Raw genomic sequence first — 15003 nt, 5'->3', positions numbered from 1 at the left:
GTTTTCAAGGAGAATTCCTCCAAATCCTATCGTAAAAGTGAGATGTACTAAATCAAAGGATCAGAAAATCTTGATAGTGCATCTTACTAGAAAAGATGACAAGGTGAATACCCTGAGAAAATGTTTATGTCCGATCTTGTGAAGTATGGATACTTTGAGTGGCTTGAAATATCCAACATCATGTAAATCCACAAAGGAATTTATGTGCAGGAGCTGAAATTGGCATTGACGCTGATGATGAAGAAAGTCAAGAATATAAATCTGATACCACCTCAAAATTCAACCTCAACTTCAACATCAAAGCCTCCATATATTTCATCAGGGGTTTGGAGGTGAATATCAAAGCATGTTGCATTTCTCTTTCCTTTTGGAACGGTCTACATCAACAAGTCAACGACTCCTTACCAGTGGGAGTTCCTCCAATTGAGAATCTCAGTATCAAAGATCCAGTGCATGGGATCTTCTATCGTCATGGAAATGGTCACCTATGTTTTCAGCATTCAGATGATCTTCCTAAGGCTCCTAGTGAGCACTTATTTCATCTGAGGATGCTATGTATGGATGAAGATATTGATGATAATTGTCATTGGCTAATCTCCTTCGAGCTAAGCAAAAAAACGGAAGAACTTAAATTGGATGACTACAAATGGATCAAGCCAGAAATAATGGTTGAAGCTGCTAAGGTTTATTTTGAATATGTTGAGTAATCTCTATAGGTTTTGACATCATCAGATTGGAAGGTCGAACCTTATAATTTGATGAGCCAAACAAACTTCACGCTAATCATTAGACAACGTCACTCTTACATTGTAAAGATCTCGTCAGCACCACCGTGAAGATTTATTGGGCACTACGTTTTGCAAATCCGATATCTTTGTGAGTATGATCTTATCTTATATAGTTCTGTTTAAATCTCATATTTGTATGGATTTCCATATTTTGTGTAATTTATAGTATATAAGTATGCTAGGGTTCATTGTAAAAGTCACGACTTTGTGCACGCTCTCTTTATGAGAGTTATTAATCAAAATTATTATTTTTGATTATTCTTGTTCTTTATTGCTTGATTTTAATTTTTACGATCATTCACAAACTTCATCCCTTAACGCCTACGACCTTCTCTTGACCAAATTAAAGTCCGTCATTCCGAAATAAGAAACATTCTAACATTGGATGTTACAGTCGCTCAACATCCCATGTAATTGAAATAACTTGTGATTACCATATTCAATTTGGAGGCTTCCCTATTTAAAAAGTAAAGTGTTACTTTAATGATTTTGATAACTTAATAGGAAAAAAACATACTTTATTGTGTTATAATATTATATTTCAAATACCATAATGTTTAGAAATTTTAGGATAAGTATGCTATAATATATTTTTCTCAAATACCATCAGTTTTAGAAATTCTGGATATTCTAAGAAAAAGAGTAACAAGTTTATCTAACTAAAAAATGAAGGCTTAGGGTAGGGGTGAGCATGTTGTAGTTCGATGCGGTTTTTGGCCAAAACTGAACCGAAAACCGCAACTTCGGTTTTTTGAAGTTTAGAAACCACACTGTTTGGTTTTTGTGGTTCGGTTTTTTTTTTGTGGTTTTTTATCGTTTTTTTTTTCTTTTTACTTAAACTCATGTAACTTAGCGAGTTACTTTGATTTGGATGAGGAATGCTAATCATTTCTTGAGAAATTTTATATAGAGACGAGGAGCGCCAAAATTTTCATCCCGAGCAATGTGGGACTCCTCAAAGAAGTGGGTTAAAAGCCATAGACTCTCTCTTATATAAAAGGTGAGAATGGTAAAAGTTTTATCTCAAAGGCGACATGTGATACTCTTATAAGGCTAACAAAATTAAAGCCCAAATGATATCTTGGAGATGCGACGGTACCACCACCTTTTGGTTTGAAATCAAACTACATAACCACTCATCGAACATGCTTCTAATGCTTGAATATAATACGAATTAAATATGATATTTGTTTACAGGGATATACGATAGTATCAATTAATGTATTCATAAAAATGATATTATCATCATTAATAGTCTTTGTATTTAAATGTTGAAAAATGTCATAAACATTATTTGTTTTTGTAATTATCACTGAATGTATGCTTAAAAATATACAATCATCTCTTTCAAAAAAAAAAATATACAATCATTTTTTATAAGATAAATATTTATATTTATAGAAATTTTAATTGGCATGAGTTATTCGTTCTTTTATATATATATATATATATATATATATATATATATATATATATATATATATATATATATATATATATATATACACACACACACACGCACACACACACGGTGCGATTCGGTTTTTTTGTGGATTTTACAAAATTAAAAATCGCACCGCACCGAACATATACAGTTTTTACAAAACTAAAAACCGCACCGTCGGTTTGGATTTCAGTTTTGGTTTTTCAATTTCGGTTTATGAGGTTTTTTCCGATTTGCTCGCTCACCCCTGGTAAATAAGAATTAGACAAAACTGCAAAAATGGTCCCTGTGGTATGCATTTTTTCTGAGGTTTGGTCCAAACCTCGACTTTTTTGGATTGATGGTCCTTTTGAGCTACTTTAATTGTGGTTTTGGTCCCTCGTTAAACTGAAATGACTAATATACCCTCCTAGTATTTATTTTTATCTTTTTCTATTTAATTTAATGTTTTATTAAATTAAAATATAGGGCCCACTCTCTCTCTCTCTCTCTCTCTCTCTCTCTCTTAATTCCAACTATCCATCTTCTTCCTACGAATTAGTCCTAGATGAACAAAAAAACACCCATGACAAAATTGCCCATGTTGTTTTCTTTCTGAATCAGATTCGTGTTTCCAGAGATAGGACTGTGTGGCAATGGCGATGGTGGATGAGAAGGAGAAAGAAAAATCAAACCTGAGGACCACCATATATTCGATTCAACCGGACCACCAGATATTCGATTCAACCAGAAAAAGAAGAAGATGATTTCAATATTTAACTTCAACCAGAAAACCAAACCTGCGATGGTGGGTTGTATATGAACTTATGAAATCGAAAATCAACTTCAACTAGAGAATCGAACATTCAGCTTCAACCAGAAAATCAAGTTCAAAAACCAAAAATCAAGTTCTGAAATTAAAAATCAACCAGGAAGCAAATATTCAAATTCAAGCAGAAAATCAAACCGGAAAATAAAACTATAAAATCAACCAAAATTTCACATTTTAAGGAGTTGTGTTTGTACATCTGAGATGGTTCATTTCTGGAATTAATCAAGGGTTTTAACAATTTCTGGGTTCGAGTGGGTCCATGGTTCGATTTGCAAATAGAGACAAATCAAGCTTCAATTTGGAACCTAGGTAAACAGAGAAGAAAGGGGAGGGTTATCAGCTTTGATTTTGTTTTGAAAATCTTCGTCTTCGTCACCACCTATTCACCTGGAAAGCTTCGTCTTCTTTAAAGCTTACAGAAGACCCAACTAACATGAGTTGAACTTTGAAGCTTCTGATAATATCCCGATTGGTCTCCTTATTTCTTGAATCTCATAACTATCGACTTCAAACTCACCATTTTCAATCTTGATTACGAACCATAAAATCAACGACCAATTTTGAACAGTTTCGCATCATAACGGTGGAATTAGGGTAGTTATGTTGAAAAAAATATAAAAAATCAGGGGAGAAGGTGGAGATCGAAAAGAAGAGGGAAGGTTCGTGGGGGGGGGGGGGAGAGAGAGAGAGAGAGAGAGAGAGAGAGAGAGAGAGAGATGTGGGCCCAAATTAATTAATTATTTTCTTTTTCCTTTTTTCCTTTAAATTAAAATGGAAAAACATAAAAGTATATCAGAAAAGGCATTTTAGTCTTTTTAATTTTTTGAGGGACCAAAATCACAAGCAAACATGATCAAAAGGACCACGAAACCAAAAAGGTCGGGGTTTGGACTAAAACTCCAAAAAATGCATACCTAAGGGACCATTTTTGCAATTTTGTCTAAGAATTACTACGGGCTTTCACATTTTTTGTGCAAACTTCGTTCCCGAGTTTAACAAAAGAAAAAAAGAGAAAAGAAAAGAAAGTCATGAGAGAAAAGAAGAGAAAGAAAAGAAAAACAAAATTTTCTTTTGTGTCCCGAGTTGGAGAGAAGTGGAAGGAAAATAAATCGTTTTGTTCTTTCTTTCCAAATCCTCCCAAATAGAAAGAAAAATTAGGAGGAAAGTGATTCTCCCATTTCTCTCCGCTTCCTTCCTCCTGAACACAAATTTCTTATTTTCTTCTAGTTTCCTTTCCTTCTCTCGTTAAATTGATCTTGGGAACGGGGTGAGACGCGCGAGAAAACGTGGACGGTGGACTGCAGCCACATACTCAGCCGTCGCCTCCAGCTCCCTCTTCGGTACCTCCGTCCGCCCTCTCTATCACCCTCTTCATTACTGCATATCAAAATCTCTCATTGTTTCCTCCATCAATTCGAGTTTCCCTGTGCATTCTTGTCTATTCATCGGATATCAGAAAGAAGCAACTTTCTTCAATCAGCATATGATCATTTGAAATGGCGGCAGCGGCTTTGAATTTTTTAGTTTGCCATCAACAGAGCGAGACGTCATCGGTTGGAATTAGGTCAAGTTTCAAGCCCTTTCCGGTGATTAATTGCAAAATGCCAAAGATTTCAAGGCTTTCTCAGGTACTCCGCTCTAATAATCAACCATCAGGAGATGAACCAAAATTTCATATTATTTGTCTCAATGTTTTAGCTGTAGTACATGTAGAAGTTCGTTGTTTCTATAGCTGACGCAAACTATCTTTTGTCTTACTCGTTGAAACAATACTTACTTTTATTAACGAAGGTGATACACTTCATATCGAAAACCTAGTACCAATAAAGAAACAGATATGAAATATTTACTAATTTACCTCAATAAATTTCAATTTCTTAAAACTTTCTGTTGTAAATTCATGGGTGAAATGGTTTTGGTTTAGTTGGAAAAGCGATAATGCAATCTTCCTTTGACATGGTCAAATTTTGGAAGGATCAAATAGCAGTGAGATGTTCTATGGGACATGCAGAAAAGTTTAAGAAAGTACCTCAAGGGGATCATGGAATCTGGTTTCCAGTGCAAACCTAATATAGTTGGGTTGATCAAAGAGAGTGAAACTAGACTAGAATTCAATGTAAAAGAACTTAGTAGATTGATGAGGATTCAAGTAAAATCACAATAATATAAGCATGGCATTGACATTCTGTTATAAGGACATGGAGATGATATTTTTATTGTCTGATTGTCTGAATTAATCAAACTTTCTAGTTTACACTCCATAGTCACTTCAGTTTGGGAGTAAGGACTTATATGGTGGTTTATATGTGCGTAGTAACTGTATGATTTGTATGTTATTACCATTGATATAGATGTGGTCATAATACTATCCATAGCTAGCTATGGGGATACATAACTTGTTTTTCCTAGTTGTAGGGTGGGACAGGGACATTTTGCATCCAGCTGTCAGCTGAGGGTGAGTCAAGGAGGTCATCTACAAGGCCAAAAATTCAGATGACATTATTAGATGAGAGTCTTGATAGAGGGAAAGTCATTATAAAGCCCTCTGAAATATTGGTAATGTGGAAGAATCAATTTGCGCACTTGGCACAGGGTTTATGTTGTTGCATCTACTAGTACTAACACTGGTGCTTCATCTGTTTGCAGGCATATGATCTTGTTCAAGGACCTCTTGTAAGTTGTATCCTCAATGTTGTAATTATGGAATAATATAACTGAATTTGAGGATTTTCAAGGAAAATCACCTCAAGGGATTTCCATTCCACCAAATCAATGCAAACCATGAAATCAAATCCAATTGCAGTTAAACATGATTAATAATACAAAAAGTATAAATCATCAACCATCCTTAGTTACACCTAATCGTAATGGAGCTTTATATGTTCATGGTTTAACCAATAAGTGAACCAAAATTCAAGCACAAAATCATATGGTATAAACCATATTTGCATTAAGAAGTAGATTGATTATCCTTAACATAAATTTGATGTCAAGCATTGGTATTTGGTGTGTTGAGTTTCTTTGTGTTTGATCTGTGCAGGTTAGATGGAGTTACATTGCAGACAAAACACTACCTTGTCCCCCAACAGCTGTTCTTTTGCATGGCATTTTAGGTAGCAGGAAGAACTGGGGTACGTGCAGTGCTGTACTAAATGTTCATGTTTTTCATTTTTTTTTTCTTTTCTATTTTGAGATATCTAACACTGCCATCCAAATACAAAGCAATCTTCACTGCTATGATTAACTAATATGCTATAACTGGGTAGATTTTTCAAAGTATAATGTTGCAATAGAAAGAAATGAAAGTATGATGTTGTAATAAACAAATAAATGCCAATTTCTTGCATTTAGCCCTAAAATGTATGAGAGTGGTGACTAGTTTTCTGCTATGGTTATTGTGTAATTAGTTTTTTTTTTTTTTTTATATAATTATATCCTTCTTTCTTTTCTTACTTTAGAAGACTGCCATAGAAGAAATAAGAGGAATAGTAATTATATTTGTTGTTTTGTTGGATAAACTCTATGATTTAGTAGTTTTACCATGGCTGATACATTAGGCACCTTTGCTCGGAGATTAGCACAGGAATTTCCAAACTGGCAGGCAAGTTGATTTCCATCCTGCTTTTAATTTTGAAAATTTCTGACATACTAATATTATCAAAGTCATAAGTAACAGTAAATGTTTTTAGTTCTTTTATGCAATGTAAATGTAATCCTGTGATTCCTGTTGTTGACACAGTTTCTTTTGGTTGACTTGCGGTGTCATGGTGATTCAGCATCTATCACAAAGAGAGGACCTCATACTGTTGCCTCAGCCGCCCTTGATGTCCTAAACCTTGTAACCACTAAACTGTTTTTCTACTGAGTAAACTTTTTATAGACACTGTTTGGTTTTGATATGGGGAAAAATAGAAAAACACAACGTTTTATTGATTTGGCCACTTAAGTATTTATAGTTAAGTTGCTTAATTGATAAAAAATTAATGGCAAACTTTTCATAAGCAAGGTGGTCATGTCTCATATGAAAAGCCTTCTTCTGTGGGAGACTTAAAGGTTGTTAATGAAGAAAGTGAGTAATAAAATAAAATTATGAATTATCTGATGCCATGGGTTTCAGTTAGCTTTTATATTAAAGATAAAGATAAAGATAAAGATATGTTTTTTTATGAACCGGAGTTGTCTGTTAATTTTCTTTCTTATTGGAATTTGAAAGAAAAATAATAATAAAAAATCTGTCTTGTTTTTGTGTGGAGTAGCTGGGGCATCTTAGAGTAATACCACGAGTCATAATTGGTCACAGCTTTGGAGGAAAAGGTAATGCATACACAGCAGACTTAAAAGTTACTTAAAACTTTACTAGTGCTCTCTTTCATTGTTTTCATACTTATTATGTATGATCCAGTTGCACTGAGCATGGTCGAACAAGCTGCAAAGCCACTTGCAAGGCCTGTAAGAGTAAGGAGGCCCTGTTTTCTTCTTGTCATTAAGTGGTGTCTGGATAAATAATATTATAAGATGTTATTATTTTTTTTTTTAGGTTTGGGTTTTAGATGCTACACCTGGAAAGGTACGAGCAGGTAGAGACGGAGATGATCATCCTGCTGAATTGATCACTTTTCTAAGTGCATTGCCTAACCAGGTGTGTTGTGTGTTGCATAAAGAGTAACGACTCTTTTTTGGTTATTTTACATATTCACTTTCGTATCTCATATACAGGATTCTTGTTAAACTTTTACAATCTTAATTTTTCTATTATCTTTTTTCAAGGAAGGTCACATCAAAAAGGGAGGTCATCACTGGTCTTGTGCGTGAGGGGTTTTCGAATGATGTGGCTCAGGTAAATCTTTTTTTTTTTATAAGACAAATAATAAATCTTTTTTCATTTTCATTTGCTATTTTTCTTTTTCATTGCAGTGGGTGGTTACCAATCTTCGGAAGACAAACCCTTCTTATTCATCTTCGTCTGCCTATTCTTGGACATTTGACCTTGATGGAATTGCTCAAATGTATCAATCTTATGAAGAAACTAATCTATGGTAATTTCTTGAATTTTGATGAGTCATCCAAAACTTATATTGTTGCCAACACAACTCTTAATCCAAGGAGTAAATTACACGAATGGTCCCTATGGTTTAGGGTAATTTGCGCATTTGGTCCCTAATTTATTTTTTTAACTCGGAAGGTCCCTGTCTTACCTAAAAAGACTATTTTGCCATTGATTTTTTAATTTATTTAAATAAACAAACCCCCAACCCCACCCCTCTCACCTTCCTTTACCTACCCCACTATTTTTCCCTATTTAAATAATAGTCTTTTTAGGTAAGATAGGGACCAAACGCGTAACAAAAACAAACAGTAGGGACCAAGCGCGTAACAAAAACAAACAACAGGGACCTTCCGAGTTAAAAAAATAAGTTAGGGACCAAGCGCGCAAATTACCCCAAACCATAGGGACCATTCGTGTAATTTACTCTAATCCAAGTATCATAATTGAAATTCTTTTGTAATCATACTTTTACCATTTTATCAATTTAGTCACTTAACTATTTTCGGTGGTGATTAAACTGTTATACTTACTTTTTTGACTCTTTAAAGAAAGAGTAAATTACACGCATGGTCCCTATGGTTTGGGGTAATTTGCACGTTTGGTCCCTAACTTATTTTTTTTTAACTCGGAAGGTCCCTACAGTTTGTTTTTGTTGCGTGCTTGGTCCCTATCTTACCTAAAAATATTATTTTTCCCTTGATTTTTTTAATTTATTTAAATAAACTGCGGTAGGTAAGGTAAGGTGGGGTGGAAGTGGGGTTGGGGGTGTGTTTATTTAAATAAATTAAAAAACCAAGGGCAAAATAGTCTTTTTAGGTAAGATAGGGACCAAGCGTGCAACAAAAACAAACAATAGGGACCTTCCGAGTTAAAAAAATAAGTTAGGGACCAAACGTGCAAATTACCTCAAACCATAGGGACCATTCGTGTAATTTACTCTTAAAGAAAACATTTTTACTGGTTACTCGGTTTTGGTATCATGAACAAATACCGAAAAACATAATGTACTTTCACCATTATATGTTGATTTAGCCACTTATGGATTTTTCTGTATAAGTATAAACTATTATTATAATAAATAGACAAAATTGCAAAAATGGTCCCTGTGGTATGCATTTTTTTGGGGTTTTAGTCCAATCCCCGACTTTTTTGGTTTCGTGGTCCTTTTGAGCTAGTTTCATTGCGGATTTGGTCCCTCAATAAACTGAAATGACTTTAATACCCTTGGGGTATTTATTTTTCATTTTTCTTTCATTTTTCTAAAATTTAATAGTTATTTATTTATTTTAATAATTATTTTAATAATAAAAAAAGAGGGGCCTCTGTGTGTGTGTGTGCGCGCAAATACAAACTCAAGAACACAAATTCATATTCATGAACACACACACAAGAACACATACACACTTCAACTACCGTTCGCCACTACCACCGTGTCCTTCACCTCCTTTTTCTGTAAATTGATTTTTCTGGTAACCTCCACCATCCCCTTCTTCTCCACACACACGAAATCAAATCTGATGAATGATTTTCGGAGGAACACCTTCAAGAAGAAAAAATCAGATCGAGTGCGTGGGTCTCCGATCTCCTCCTCAGATGACGAGCTTCTCTTGTTAAAGCAAGCCCTAACGCCGCCGCCTGGTAGGTCTTCTCTTTTAGCGGAGACGAGCTCAAGGAGATGATGACTTTCAGATCTGAGGACCTCGTTTTCAGATCCGAGTATCTCGTTTGCAGATCTGGTAGCGGTGACGAGCTGAAGGTTTTTTCTTCTCCGGTGGTGGTGGCAACGATGATGATGGAGCTGAAGATCTGGTTCGTCTTCCCCGGTATTTTTATGAAGATGGTGGCGATCTGGATGGATATCTTAAACATCAATCAACCATGAACCAACTGGAGAAATCACTTCATTTAATCTGCAAGAAGATTAGGTGTTTAAATAGATCATACTAGTCTATAAGAAAATGTAGATAGAATGGTGCACCGATTCATAAAAGAAATCAGATGCTTATTGTTGATGGACATGATTCTAGATATCTTTTTGGTTTTAGTTTGATTGTTTCTTGAAGACCGGAAGATAAAAGGGGTGAATACTTCTTACTTGATTTTTAATTTCTTGTTTTGTGGAGAGAGAGAGAGAGAGACCTTTCATTTTTTAATTATTAAAATGAATAACAATTATTAAATTTACAAATAGAAAATAAATACCCAAGGGTATTAAAGTCATTTCAGTTTACCGAGGGACCAAGAGAGAGAGAGAGAAATTATTAACATGAATAACAATTATTAAATTTACAAATAGAAAATAAATACCCAAGGGTATTAAAGTCATTTCAGTTTACCGAGGGATCAAATCTGCAACCAAACTAGCTCCAAAGGACCACGAAGCCAAAAAAGTCGGAGTTTGGACTAAAACCCCAAAAAAATGCGTACCACAGGGACCATTTTTGCAATTTTGTCTAATAAATATCCATAAAAAAATTAACCAGCTAAATCGATAAAATGTGTTTTTCTGTATTTTTTAGGGATGACGAGGGTAAACCCCACACGAGTCAAGTTTCTGTATTTTTCCGGGAAAAATGGTTTATTTAAACGCTTAAATAAGGCATAATAATATTTTAATTACTACAGAAAATAGTTGAAAGGCTAAATAAACAAAATGATTGAAGTACAAGTGTTTTTCTATATTAAGTGCTTTTTTGAAACTGGGTAACACAGAATAAACTGTTTTTATAAAGGTCGAACAAAGTGTGATTGTTAGTCAAGTGGTTAAATAAAAAAAGCGCTGAAAGTGCAACAAGTTTTTTTTTAAACAAAAATAGAAAATTGGTCTCAGAAACAGACTCCAAGACTTGTTTAAAGAAACAACATGTAGTGTAAAAAATAAAAAATGCTTAATATTTTGAGGGGGAACAACAACATATGTAGTTTAGTTTTAAGTTTTAACCCATACATACTTATAGTTTTTGTGGGTATATTTTTGGGCATGCTAATTGATAATAGCAACGTTAAACGTATTTATTTGGCAGGGAGGTGGTGGAAGATGTACCTCGGGGTGTACATATAAATTTTTTAAAAGCAGAAAGAAGCTTACACAGATGGGCACTTGGAGATCTGCAGAGGATCCATGTAGCTGAGGAGCAAGCTGCAGAAGAGGGTGGTACTGCTGGAGTCGAAATGCATGTTCTTGAAGATGCCGGTCACTGGGTATTCCCATTTCCATTTCCTAGATAACATAATCTCTTATTAAATGCACCAACCTAATTCTATTACAACATCCTGCTTTCAAGTTTTCTATACAACCATTGTTCCTACTTTTCAAGCACAATCCCATAACAGGAAAGAATGAAACTACATTGCTATTTCTTGTATTTAATTTTTTAAAATTCCATGGTTTTACTTTAGGGCCATCATCCATATCTCTTTGCAGATACAGGATTGCAAATCAAATTTTCTTTCATAAATATTAAATACCTATATATATATATATATATATATATATATATATATATATATATATATATATAAAAGTTCAATTGAGAAATAAAAAAGGTTGAGAATGGGGGATTCATTCTCAGCCACCCATTTATTTTTGCCGCAAAAGCCTCTGTTGTACCAGCGGAAATGGATGAGAAATACACATGTGTTTCGAGCAAAACATGTTTCCTTAAACTATGCTAATCATTACCTTAATATATACAAAAACATAGTTTTTTTTCGTTTTTTTAACTTTTAAGAAGCTATTTTTATCGAAAAATGATTTTAAATATACCAAAATTCATGATTTTTTATTCTCTACAAATAGACATCCATATTGATATACTTTTAAGATAAAATAATTTTTTTTTATATTTTCAACTATCGTTATTCATAAGTGAATAAAAATGCATCAGATTTTTGCTACAGTACATTTGTTATTCACTTATGAATAAAAATATATAATTAATTTTTTTTACAGTTTAAGTATCATTTATACTACTTATTCATATATAAATAACAAATTAACTGTAAAAAAAATCTGATAAATGTTTTATTCATATATGAATATAAAATATGACGACAACTAATACACGTTTTATTCATATATAAATATAATATACGACGAAAGATGATGTAAAAAAAATATATTATAAGTAAGAAAACTTTATTACGTGTTATATTCATATATGAACGATACTTAAACTATAAAAAAAAAGTTAAACATACGTTTTATTCATAAGTGAATAACGAATGTACTGTAATAAAAATCTGATACATTTTTATTCATTTATGAATAACGAGAGCTGAAACTCTAAAAAAAATAATTTTTTTATTTTATCTTAAAACTATATCAATATGGATGTCTATTTGTAGAGAATAAAAAATTATGAATTTTGATATATTTAAAATAATTTTTCGATAAAAATGGCTTTCTAAAAATAAAAAAAAAACAAAAAAAAGGTATGTTTTTGTGTATATTAAGGTAATGATTAGTATAGTTTAAGGAAACATGTTTGGTTAGAAAACACATGTTTATCTGTTATCCATTTCCGACGGTACGCCTAAGTGTTTTGCGGCAAAATAAATGGGTGGCTGAGAATGATTCCCCCATTCTCAATTTTTTTTTTCTCAATTGAACCCTCCCTATATATATATATATATATATATATATATATATATATGGCTCTTAAAATTCGAGATTGTTAGACTTTACTTTTTCAAGAATAAAAATTGCAGAAAGAAACATGTAATTTTTTACTTACAATTTTTTAAACATTAAGTTTAAATTTATGATTAACCTCATAAGTCTTTTAAATCTACAATCTTTACAACTTACAAAATTTCTTTAGGGAATATGACTTATCAAGGTAATTAACTTTTAAGTTTGTTTACATCTGGGTAACTATCTTTTTTTTGTACACATCTAGGTAACAAACTTTTTGAAAGTGTTCACATATGACAATTATTATGACCTGCTGTAGCAGGTTACATCCGGTCATAATGGTCATATGTGAACACTTTCAACAAGTTCGTTACCTAGACATGTACAAAAAAAATTGTTACCCAAATATTAACAAACGAAAAGTAAGAGTAAATTACACGAATGGTCCTTGTGGTTTAGGGAAATTTGAGTGTTTGGTCCCTAACTTTTTGTTTTTAACTCGGATGGTCCCTACTTTTATTTTTGTTGCGCGTTTGGTCTCTGTCTTACCTAAAAAGGCTATTGTGCCCTTATTAATTTATTTTTGAATTAGTTTTTTTTATGTATTTATTTTTTATATATTTAAAAGAATTAATAGACCCCACATATCTGTATCTCCTCACCCTAAACCCTAAACCACATTTGAGAAATTTAATCTGGGTCCTACCGGTCACCATCCCATCTCTTATCCTCCCAAACTTTTATTTCCTTTTCATTTTTAGTGACATTAACGTCTTCATCATCCCTTCTTTTTTCGATCCTTCAACTCCGGTGAACCAACACCATAACCACCATGACTCAATGCATCATAAAAAGAAGGGATGGTCGGTTGTAGTGTGGTTCGCCGGAGTTGAAGGACCGAAAAAAGAAGGGATGGTGAAGACGTCGATGTCGCTAAAGATGGAAAAGAAATAAAAGTTGGGGAGGATTAGATACAGATATGTAGGGTCTATTAATTTTTTAAATATATAAAAAATAAATACATAATAAGAAAATTAATTAAAAAATAAATCAATAAGGGCACAATAGTATTTTTAGGTAAGACAGAGACCAAACACGCAACAAAAATAAACAGTAGGGACCGTCCGAGTTAAAAAAAATAAGTTAGGGACCAAACACACAAATTCACCCAAACCACAGGGACCATTCGTGTAATTTATTCTTACTTTTCGTTTGTTCATATTTGGGTAACTATTTTTTTGTATACATCTAGGTAAAAAACTTGTTGAAAGTGTTCACATATGACCATTATGACCGGATGTAACCTGCTACAGCAGGTCATATGTGAACACTTCCAAAAAGTTCGTTACATAGATGTGTACAAAAAAAAAGATAGTTACCCAGATGTAAACAATCTGAAAAGTTAATTACCTTAATAAGTTATATTCCCATTTCTTTAATGTTATTTACGTATGTATTTTCCACTTTATGCCAAATTTACAATTTTTTAACAAAGTAGAAGAAATGCCACACATCTTGGAAGGCTCGCTATCGATATACTTTCTACCGATAATAGCAGCCTATATATATATATATATATATATATATATATATATATATATATATATATATATATATATAGTAACCATAATGACAACGTACTTGCAATTTTTTGTCACCGATAATGACAATTGTTTTACTTTTACCCATAATATCAACGTACTTACATTTTTCAACCAGTATAGGGAATCTACTTTATTTGTTACATTTTAATACTTATTATGTGCTAAGAAATTGCAAGTACGTTGCTATTTGTGTAAAGAAAAGTAAGTACATTGTTATGATAGGTTACATATTACTATTGCCTATCAATACATTGCTATTGTAGGTAACAACACAAAATACATTGACTATATTTGTAAAAAGAGTAAAGTATGTTGCTATTTCTGTTCAATTTGCCTAATATTTTGAAGACAAAAAGTAGTCAAAGAATAAAGGGGTTTTTGGTTGCCAGAATGTTTTAGAAATATTTGGGAATGTGTGATAAAAAAAATGAAAGTGGGATCCTGTAATTTTGTTGTCAGGTACATGCTGATAACCCGGACGGGCTGTTCAGGATCTTGTCTTTCTCGTTTCAAGGATTCTGAATTTAAGAAACTTGTTAATCATTTGATGCATCCTATGCAATTTTTAGTTATCATTTATTGTATCTTATGCAATTTAGCATCATTTTTGTTTCACATTAATCATTGCTTGTATCATTATTTAATTATTTAATTTAACAGCATTTTCCGTTCA

General features: G+C 32.8%; 1 protein-coding gene and 1 long non-coding RNA gene across 3 annotated transcripts; both read left to right on the top strand.

Moving 5' to 3' along the window:
• The first annotated feature begins 4224 nt into the window (after window positions 1–4224).
• LOC145108612 (alpha/beta-Hydrolases superfamily protein) lies at window positions 4225–15003 on the top strand. Of its 2 annotated transcripts, none has more exons than XM_079045652.1 (13): window positions 4225–4671; window positions 5459–5599; window positions 5690–5716; window positions 6084–6174; window positions 6601–6644; window positions 6783–6881; window positions 7300–7357; window positions 7446–7498; window positions 7581–7682; window positions 7815–7880; window positions 7958–8079; window positions 11114–11291; window positions 14790–15003. In XM_079045652.1, the coding sequence occupies exons 1-13, from the start codon at window positions 4540–4542 to the stop codon at window positions 14850–14852; spliced, it is 1176 nt and encodes a 391-aa protein (XP_078901778.1). In that variant the 5' UTR covers window positions 4225–4539; the 3' UTR covers window positions 14853–15003. The 2 variants fall into 2 exon arrangements, with proteins under 2 accessions (XP_078901778.1, XP_078901779.1); XM_079045653.1 differs by having other exon boundaries at window positions 4542–4671; window positions 5453–5599.
• LOC145108613 (uncharacterized) lies at window positions 8088–10199 on the top strand. Its single transcript, XR_013708415.1, has 2 exons — window positions 8088–9728; window positions 9822–10199. It is a non-coding gene; the product is annotated as an uncharacterized LOC145108613 (long non-coding RNA).

The sequence above is a fragment of the Lactuca virosa genome, chromosome 4 (assembly GCF_052849685.1).
Source record: "Lactuca virosa cultivar CGN04683 chromosome 4, Lactuca_virosa_CGN04683_v6, whole genome shotgun sequence".
In the NCBI taxonomy this organism is placed as follows: Eukaryota; Viridiplantae; Streptophyta; class Magnoliopsida; order Asterales; family Asteraceae; genus Lactuca; species Lactuca virosa.
This window is presented reverse-complemented; position numbering and strand designations above follow the sequence as displayed.